Here is a 10,743-nt window from a genome sequence, read left to right on the forward strand (position 1 = left end):
TGCACTCCATAATTTGAAGTTAAAGCGGAGGCAGCAAGTCAAAAGCTGACACGCAGCGAAAGTTTGCTATAACACCAACAAATGTCAATTAATTATAATAATTTGATGCACTCAGTTTTGGTATAGCTATTGCGTTAAGTTTAGGGCATTGGTTATTCGAGCTTTATTAGACAAAAAATCATACGGATAAAAATATGTAACGTGACGTCACAAGGTAACACTATTTTGGGACGTTGTAAAAATCTTAAGAAAGCATTGGTTATCGTTTGATCTGGCGCTAAATGTTAGTCTAAATCTTTTTAACGAGTGGGCGTCAAAATATTAAAAAACTAAAATATTTCAGAAAAGAATCGGAACATTCTCCTATGCTGTTAAAAAATAAGTCGACTGGTTTGTGTCACAACCAGGGAGTCGAACCATAACCGAACCGGAACTTTATGAACCGGTTTTAAGTCAATTTTTTTTAAATGTTCCCGAACTTGAACCGGTTTTTGTAAGATTTTAAGGAGCCGAAGCGGAACTTTGCCGAATAGTTTGAAAGAACCTGAACCTTAACCGAACCCGAACGAAAGCGGTTCACTCCAGCATGACGTCACAACTTGTATTACACAGAGTCGAGTTACGCCATGTTCGATATTTTATGAAAAAATATAAATATCGATTAAATAAAACGTGGATTTTTTTATTTTTCAGATATTTGAATATGATTTGGTGTTTATAATACGTCACGTAGCATTTTTTTTATTTTAAATGACTTACAATTCAAAGAATGTACTCTACATTTATTGACCCACATTTTTAGATTTAACACAACTTATATTGTATCTGAACCGGAACTTTATGAACCGGTTTTGAAATAACAATGGTCGAACCGGAACTGAACCGGAAAAGTCAAGCGGTTCGACTCCCTGGTCACAACACAAAACATATGTGGTTTCTGTTTCAGTACGTTCTTTTACAATTTGTAACAACTCCATAAGAAATGTGCGCCAAAAAGCACGTAGAAAACAAATAAAAAATATGGTCAAAAACGCCTGTTTCGCGCTTTAGTAAGTTTAGTCTATTGAGGGCGGCAAAAAACAATCATAAACGTCTTCAAATAAACTATTCAAGCGGGCGCTTTCTGCTCCTAGTTCAAACTCAGACACACCAAGTTTAAAAACTTTTTCACAGCAGCTCACTTTAACTTTTACTCAAATGAAAACCCGATAAACTAAAGGCTATCTAGATCTAGAACTCTAGGCAGACGTTTGCTTTGATATATTTTTCTAACCCTTTATCTAAAAAGCACATAGGCAGACAAGACCAAATGAAAGTAGACGTGGTTGCGGTTGTTATATATTTTGTCAGAGTGTATTTTTCAGGGCCTCATTTTCATGGGTGGTTAAAAAATTGTGTCATTATAAATTGGGTTATTTACCAAGTTAATCTTTGTAATATTATATATTACACTTTGGTTTATTCGTTTTACGGTTGATATTGAGTTGTACTTTCTCTTGACTTGTTTCTGCAATCAGTATATTCAAACCGAGTTTACCGCAAATCGTAAATGCATTCATTTCTCAGCTGAGGTTACGGAACTAAATTTAACTACAACTGAGTTAATATACAGGCGGGTTAGAGCTGGCAAATATAAAGCTGTCTTCCACAGACCATTTTCTCATTTCATTCTCTGCCGGATGAAACTAAATATCATGAGGGTCGAGCGAGAGGAAAAATACATCCCTCGACAAGCCCATACAAAATATCCTATTCTTCTTTGTTACGGTAAAGTTCACATTCGGCTGTGCTCGGCTGATGCACAACAATCTCATTCACACATGGTGTCATCTAAATAACGTCTGGCTGATTTACTAGCCACACCTAAGCCTCGCCCATTCAATTATAGCGCCAATTGAACAGGTCGGGTTGTGCTTGACTGCCGCATTATAACCCAGGGCAGAGTAGCTACGGAGTCGGTTAGGTACATATATCCCAAAGCGCCGAGGTATAGTGGCGCCGAAATGAGGCTTTTTATAGTTTGCGTCCGTGCGCAAAATACCTGGTTACGCCTCTGACACAGGGTTAATATTAACTATTTATTTGCGCTCTCCAAACAGCACTAACACTTTCGTTCTACCATTTGTTTATCGCCAATGACTAAACCTGTCTTTTTATGTCTTTGACTAAACCTGTCTTTTTATGCGTTTACATACTTATTGTATAAAACTTACAACGCCCTAACTTAAGGTTTGCAAATAAAGTTTTTGCTGTTTGAATATAACTATAGAAAACAATTCGTTCGAAATAAATATAAGAACAGAAATTGCTTCTGTTTAGACCAGCGGTTTCCTAACTTTGCAAATAAATATGCCTGGTGAACACGTTGCAATTATTTTGATATTTCGCGGCCAGTTCAACCATGTTTCATGCAGCACACTATATAGTGCAGTCACTATTCTTTAGTGCAACACCTTCCTAACTAATGCAAACGATTTACTGATAACAGGTACTACACTAATAGATGCTTTATAATGTCGCAAGAGACACCATAAAACAAGCTATATGATCGAATAATAAAGCATAACTAAAGACAATAATGATCAGATAATGTTTAAATATAGACTAACGTTTAACGACATTGGCTAAAGCCTAATATTGAAAAACTTAAAGACTAGTTCTCCTTGCTGATCGTCTGAAACTGCTGTACAGACCCAGTTGGTCCGCGGACCCTGGTTTGGGAACAGCTGGTTTAAACTAACTTTGAACGTAAATAATAAGGACAAACAAAACGTATTCTACAGCAAACTACATTCGGTATATTTAAACTGAGTTTTTAGCAAATCGTAAATATTTATGCTGCCATATAGTTGAAAGTACGAAACCCAATTAACATAAATTGAATCAACATACAGGCGAGTTAGGGCTGACAACTATGAACAGAAAAGTTCCATATTTCATTCTCTGCAGTAGCGAAAAAAGTATCCGATTGTCGACCAAGCAGCAAACATATTCGTCAAGCGAAACATCGGGTCAAGCGAAACATCGGGTCAAGCGAAACATCGGGGGCTTTTTTGTCACAGTGAAGTTCACGCTGGGCTGTGCTTGGCTAAACACAACAACTTCACCTTATTCAACCAGCAGGCAAACTCGTTGGCTTGTTAATAAAAAAAGTCTCCTGCCCGAACATTTCGTGTCATATTTTGTTTGCAATTTGCATCCCCAGCTGAAGGCCCCTTGGTAAATAGACTTCTAAACCCTTAAATCGTCATCTACATATAAGCTTCCATCGTGTCTGGATATTTAAAGTCTTTCCGAATTATAGTTTTACTGTAAAACTCTGGACAAAAAACGTTCTGAAACAAACCAAAAAAAAACATAAAAAAACTAGACAGGGTTGCGGTTGTTCTATGCTTTGTCAGGGGATATTTTTCAGGGACTTATTTTTATGTGTGGCTTAATAATTGGGTCATTATAAATAAGGTTATTTACCAGGCTAATTTTTGTAATATTATATATTACACTTTGGGTTACTCGTTTTACGGTTTATATTAAGTTGTAGGCTACTTTCTCTTGGCCGAAAATTTTTTTGCCTTCGCCTATGACTTTACAGATGCATAAAAACTTTTGATGTACATATACAAATCCCAAAACTTTTCCTTGACTTGTTTCTGCAAGCAAAAACAGATATGGGCCGAAAATTCTCTGACATCCCTTCCGACGTAAATGCAAATATTTTTCCTTAAAAAATCGCTTAGTGTTTTCTCTCCTCCTCGCCCTCAAACCAAATAAAAAAAACAAATTAGTTTCCCCTATTAATAAAAAAACTCCAATCAATTAAAAAACTACATGTTTGATGCCCCTTAACAATAAACGAAAAACAGTCTCAACCCGGAAGTAAATATTTCATTAACAAAACAGTATTTTTCATTTCTTTTTTCAACCCCCTTTACAAAAATGCACCCCCAACCCTTGGGCCCAAACCACAAAAATCAACAAGCTTCATGATCTTTTTTGGGGAATAAATTCGAATTAAGAACAACCAACAGTTTCTTATAAATCAACTTTTTGTATTAAATTGTCATCCACCTGATTGTTGGGTTGTTAAGCAATGAAAACAAAGGGATTCGTAGTATATTTTTTATGGTTTACTAGCGATTTGATTTACATAAATAGCATATTGGCGAACACTACAAAAGGGAGATATATTCAATTTGATCAATTTGATATAGCACAGTAAATGTTGCAGTACATTTTGTTTTACAGATTAGCGGCATGTGTCAACCGGAAGCTTAAAAGAATACATCGCTCTCGCGTGTAATTTTATTTCCTTGCATCTGGCTCCGAAGTTGAAGTGTCCTAGACACCAGAAACTGCGAAAATCAAAATATATTTGGATCCGCTTATATTTCTTCAAGATTTGATTACAAAAGCGACATACAACCAAAAATTACAGCTCAAATTTCTGATTTTTGTAACTATCAATGTGGAAGCAGCAACCGCGAAATTACAGACGCGCAATATAGAACAAATACAACTGCAATATTATTAGGCAGAAAGTCACATGGTGCTAAAAATAGAAAAAACAAAGTTCAGTTGTAGACGCAGGCCTCCGGAGTCGACTGAGTCGGTTAATTTGCAGTCGGACACGGGAATCGGGACACTCGGGTTGGCAGTAGCAAGTTCGTAAAGGCTGCACATTGTAAATCGTACAAAATGGAATAACATAGGGTGGTTACCAACTTATTGGGTGGATGAGTAGTATCTTTTAACGGGCGTTGAGTAGCATCTATTAACGGGACCTACAGGGAGTGGAATGGATTGCACACACCTCTATTAACAGGCTTCTCTATATCCAGCCATATTTAACTTATGTGAATGGGTAGAACACAGTGTTGTGCAATCCATGCCACTCCCTGAAGGTCCGTATACCACGACCTGATCGGGTATCGGGTGTCGGCTCCTAACCGATATTATCGGAAACTATAAATCTGACTATTTTGTTAATTACAGGCTCTAACTTCATTGCAGCTCTAGTTATGTTACAAACTCAACAGTTAGTAGAGTTGTGGTCTGGGCCAAACCTCTTGTTACAATATGTATATTGTATATATATGAATAGGTACACGGTATTTTTTTTCCTAAGCAAGCTTACCAAGTTTCTATTAAAGCTAAGACACTGTCAGGCCTAATGATCATTCCCTCAAAGACGCACACATTGGATCGTTAGAATGTTGCCAGCAGTAAACAGAGATAAATCTGCTCGGATCCTTCTTCAAGCTAAAAGTGTTGTTTGATGGCGGAATGTCCAGCTTGCTTTTGTCACTGTAGCAAATAACCGCCTGCACGAAAGAAAGCTTTGCATTTTCACCTCTATTGAGCACAACATGTTTTTTTAAATTTAATTTAAAACACAAGATAGGCGAAATGATTCCGATATTGTAATTCAAATGAATTAGTAAAAAGGGTAGGCATACGGGTTTTAATAAGGATAATTAGATGTTGTAATGTTGTATAAGTGTTTTTAAGGAGGAAGGTTGTCGCCAAAATAAATAAAGGTTAAAATATAGCATTATTTACCATAAAACTGCAGAAAAAAGGGTCAAACACAGCAGTTTTCTTTTAAGTAATGTTTATCGACATAGACATATGACGTAATGTTATTAGAATAGGTAAAACTAGAAACTCACGTTCGTTTTTCAGGTTGAAACCCGAAATACACAGATGTTACATTTTAAGCTGTTTTGAACGCACCGCATTCATCCACGTCGATGTGTTTAATAAGCCCAGGTTTTTATACGGGTGGTAAAAACGATGAGACTCGACAAGTGGAACCTTTAACTTGTATGTGATTATATAACCAAGACTGATGTCATCAGCCATCCCAGTCTCTCTGCAATCGTCAACGAACTTTCCATTTCTAACAAAACGAAAACAACATCCCATTACTAACAAAAATAAAACAAAAAGTCTTTTGAGAATTATTAATTTTAAAAAGTTAACTCACCCGACAAAAGGAAGCATTTTTTGCGCGAGAGGCCTTGTGACACATACTCCTCCGCCTCCGGTCGCGAAATCGAACTGATTACCGTTCCTCTGTGACGGTATATTGAAGGCAATTGAGGACAAAGAATATAAAGTAATCGGAGTGAACGGGAAGAGTAATCATTTCAGTGCCGCAGTCAGTGCCGGATCCCTTAGTTACAACTATAATCATACCCAATCATGGAAATGAGGTTGAGGTTTCGATAAAGCCGTAGACATTGATCTTTCTGACGATTAGGTTGATCTTTCTGACGATTTCCGCTTTTTAAACTTTTATACTGAATTCATTGTGTAAAAGCTGAATCAACAATTTATTTTTTAAAGGGATATCTTGTGACGGTTTAAGTCAAATATTAAAAAAAAAATTAAAATATCCAAGCTACCAATTAACCTTCAAAAAAAGCAACAATAACTAAAGCAGAAAAATCTGTAAATAATAGTATTAAACCAACGACATAATAAAGCCAAATACAAAGTAATATTCACGGCTGAAGAAGAACGCAATCGTTTAATTAATATATAAACCTGTCGAAATAAGTCGTAAATGAATCGGAATAAGGGTTAAATGGCCATAAAAACATCTCAAACGGTAAGTAGAGGGTATAATGCGAATGGTGAGCCATGGTCTGGCATCGGCCGTTTTGACGTCAACGGTTGGGCGCCCTAATTTAAATGGCGCCGTTAGGGCGTTACTGTTTTGGCACAGTTTGTGGTCGTGTTTCGGGATATTAATGGGTAATGGGCGGGACTAGAAAATGGGTTAGGGTTGAAATTATTAGGGAGTAAGTATAGTGTACTTAAGGGTGTCGTTAGGTGTTAGGTAAAATGTTGTACAGAGCTTCCGTCGTTTCCGACTGTTTTAGGACTTATACCGATTTAAACGGTATTGCAACTATTACGCACCGGTATTAGTCCTACTTTTTTATATTATGTTGTTCTTATTTCGGTTTTATGGCTGGAGACCATTTTGCGGACAATTAAGGGGTTTGTTTTCCTTTAATTTTACTGATTTCATGCTAATATTGGCCAATACTTTTCCACTAAGGAAATACTGAGTTTTCTTTATACTGTCGCAATCCAGTGCAACAGTAAATACCCTTGTTATGAATTATTCGTGGTATTTTTGTTGTTTACTCTCTATAACAGACCTTGGCAACATACGGCCCGCAGGCCTGAGTTGAAAAGGAAGGACGAGTTTCTATATGTTTGGGTATATCATAAACAATTTTTCCAGGAACGGATCTAGTTATGAGCTCGCCAAACTCTATTTTTAGCCTAATCTCTTCCGATTTTATGACATATTTACAGACAATAAGCGTCATCTCTCATCAAGTTTAGGCTATCGAATGGTTGATTTGTGTAGACCGAAAAATGGTTAGTTTTATTGTGGTGCGAAACGGAGACTTTCCAAATACTTATACTTCTTGTCATACTGGGGTAGTAGAGCCTAGAAGGAGCAGTTCGTGGAACAGTAATGACCCTCAAAGATCAATTTAATACCCAGGAACAATAACCTAAATAACAACCACTGGCTGACCACAAAAACATCACTCTACCACCAGTCCCACCGATGCACATCAAACTCGGATTGATAAAGGACGTAGTTAAATCTTCAGATCAAGATTCATACTGTTTTGCTTACATTTTTTCCCCTGGGATTAGCGACGAGCAGAAGAGAGTTGGGATAGTCGATGGACTGAAGATTTACATTGCTTAGAGACCGCCATTTTGTTACAACGATACCTATCTTGAAGTTTGATATTGGAACGCAATCGCTGGTGGGGTCAAATACCATATGGAAAAAGAAGTCTCACAACTACCAAGAGATTATAGACGAACTCCTCCTCAGCTTCCTTGGAGTGCAACATGAGAAGTAAGTCCTCCACAGTCACCTAAACATGTTGCCGCAAAATCAAATTGGCGACGCTAGTGAGGAGCAAAGTGAACGATTCTATAAGGATATTAATGATAGAGGAGCGACATCAAGGAAACTGTAAGTGTTGTAGGTCGCTATAATTACTGTGGAAGCTTAATAAGCGATGTTTCGAAAGCCCAATATAAAAGAAGATACTGCGCCTTTTTTCTGTCGTTATGGCAAGAATAATGGTTACCAAACATTTTTAAACGGGAATTTAATGATGATTAGGAAATTCAATGAAAATTAGGCTTATATGTATTTCGGATTTAGAACATTGTTTTCCTGAAGTATTTTTTTCTATTTAGAGCCTAAAATAGAAGTTTTCACTAAAATAGTTTAAATTTCATAACTCTAAAACTTGATTTGATAGAAAAATAAGTAATGACACATTTGCAATCTGTGGCCCAAAGTACGCTAGACTCAGTTGAAAAACCCTGTGCAAGAAAATTTGTGTTAATTAGTTATATTTTTATGTATTTTATTTTTATGTATTTCATTGCCCAATGTATTCCGTCATTAAAATATGAACGAAATACCGGCCGTTTTCTAAAATATGAAACATACCGATTCACATTTTGTCAACCTAATTTGGTTAAGGCCATGTTTGTATTTTTCCCGATTTATACCGTCTTTGCGATATGACCATTGTACCGCAAGTAACACATCCTATAAGTTAAACCCTCAAAAGTAAAAATATACATTGTAAGTTTTTTTGTGCGAGTTGTTAACAAATTTTAACCTTAATATTTAAGTCAACGCGCCCAATAACTTTAATAACGCCAATATATCAAGTAATGTACATTTTTTATCTGCGGCCAATGCGTCAAGTACCCCTCTAAGTCGACATTAAAGTTTGCATTTTAAAGCCAAAACATCGCAAATTTTTTCTTCTTTAAATTCGACTTAAATTGCACATTTGCACACATTTCCTAACGTAATAGCAAGCTCGTTGGCCTATTTGTTTTGTAGCGTCAGAGTATGACGTCATATTGCTTTGACATTCCATTTTTGACCCGACACGCCAGAACATTTTAAGTTCCTCATGCGGCCCGCGGTTAAAACTAATTGCCCACACCTGCTCTTTAACAATTGGTCCTTGTTAAGGTTAAAATCTGATCCGTTGCTAATGCGTCAATCAAAATAAGATGTATTGTGACATCATAACAAAGGCTATACGAATCTAAATTTCGGGATTTTTGTAAACGTGACAATCAGAAAAAATTATAATATGTAGCCAAATAGGTAATACATTTCGCGATTCTATTTTATTTAAGTGCCCGACAAGATAAGTTATTGCCGCACACTTAAAAGTTTGATCAATTTTCAGTGCATTCGCGGATCCCTGGGACCTTTTTACGAACCCCTTCAGCCCCCGTTGGAAAACACTGCTTGCCAAACTACAAGTAAAAAAGCTCATTTTTTCTCATCAACTGTAGATTTTACGTCATCACATATGTAAACCAATTATTACCTCCCAATGGTCCCAACTTTTGCGGCCGAGGTAAACGGACTCGTTCCAGTGATGTTTGTTGAGTTCCTCCAAAAGTATTTGGGGGTTTACATAATCGTCGTCATCGAAGCGACACCACCACCTTTATGACGAACACCGTAAGAAAGACAAATTATTTTTACTGAATAAATTTAAGAATAGCTTTGAAAAGTCAAAATAAAGGCTCATTATTGAAAATCACGAACTAAAAGGATGAGTTACCTACTTTTTGTTTGTGGGAAGAAACAAGTCGAACTCAGCACCAGTTTTGCAGCACAAATCATCTCTAAACAACAGCAAGCTGATTTTAAAAATCTAAAGTAAAAACGAGAGTATTTAAAATAAAAAAAGATTTGAAAGACATGTGTATTTTCAAAAGAACTGGCGCTATATTTTAATAGATTCAAAAACGATTTGTAAAAATCCCCCAGGAAAAGTGAAGTGTTTAACCTATTGTGACTATTTCCGCAAGATGTGCTGTGCAAACGACCATTGGTTTTTAGTCGGTATTCTTCGTCAAAATCATCCGTTAAAAAATAGATCTGCATATAAAGTTTGCAATAAATATTCTGTACAATTTCCAGCATAAAAAATATGCATAACCTATTGCATACCTGATCTCTCGAAACTTTTTTATACCAAGTGCTGAGAATCATTTCCAGTCTTCCAATTGAACGATGGTTTTTCTTGCAAGTTTTAACGGTAAAAAGCACATCATTCAGCACAGTACGTGCGGGGTCAACTTCAAGTTTCTCGTAACTTGGTCCAATGTTACTTTTAAACTTATTTTCCACCGTGAAGTTGTGGCAAAAGAAGAGTAAGAGGAACACACAAGCCACGCAGTTCGTCGCACAAACATGTCTATAGCTGGCGAACAAAGACCTTAGATTCTTTGTAAGCATTATAATTTTCTGTATTAAAAAAATGAATTAGGCGCGTTGTAAAAAACTCTTAATGCGAGATTAAGATTAAAATTTTAACTAAAAATGTGCAGCTTAAACGCTTAACATTTAGAGTAATGCGTTAATATTATGCAATCCATAATTTGTAGTTAAAGCGGAGGGTACACTGTCAGAACGATGTTTAAATTTGAACACCAAAACGGTCTATACACGTTTAAAATCTAAACACTTAAACACCTAATTTAAACACCTTTGTGTTTAATTTTAGTTTTGGTGTTTAAATTATAAACACCTGAACGATTTTATGTTAAACACCTGATATTTTGAAGTGTTTAACAACGATTATTGGGTGATTTTAAGCACAATTGACGAATTTAAACATGTTTACGATTAAACACTTCATAATTTAA

At 36.2% G+C, this 10,743-nt stretch overlaps 1 protein-coding gene across 1 annotated transcript; it reads right to left on the reverse strand.

The window, feature by feature from the left end:
• Positions 1 to 5,174: 5,174 nt before the first annotated feature.
• LOC146164734 (beta-1,3-N-acetylglucosaminyltransferase radical fringe-like) lies at positions 5,175 to 10,333 on the reverse strand. The gene is made up of 7 exons (XM_083380807.1): positions 10,046 to 10,333; positions 9,882 to 9,973; positions 9,658 to 9,717; positions 9,414 to 9,534; positions 5,987 to 6,075; positions 5,780 to 5,899; positions 5,175 to 5,352 (listed from the first exon to the last, which is right to left on the reverse strand). Exons 1-7 carry the CDS (start codon positions 10,331 to 10,333, stop codon positions 5,175 to 5,177), a joined length of 948 nt encoding a protein of 315 aa, XP_083236933.1.
• Between the last annotated feature and the right edge of the window lie 410 nt (positions 10,334 to 10,743).

The sequence above is a fragment of the Ascidiella aspersa genome, chromosome 2 (assembly GCF_963924565.1).
Source record: "Ascidiella aspersa chromosome 2, kaAscAspe10.2, whole genome shotgun sequence".
Taxonomy (NCBI): Eukaryota; Metazoa; Chordata; class Ascidiacea; order Phlebobranchia; family Ascidiidae; genus Ascidiella; species Ascidiella aspersa.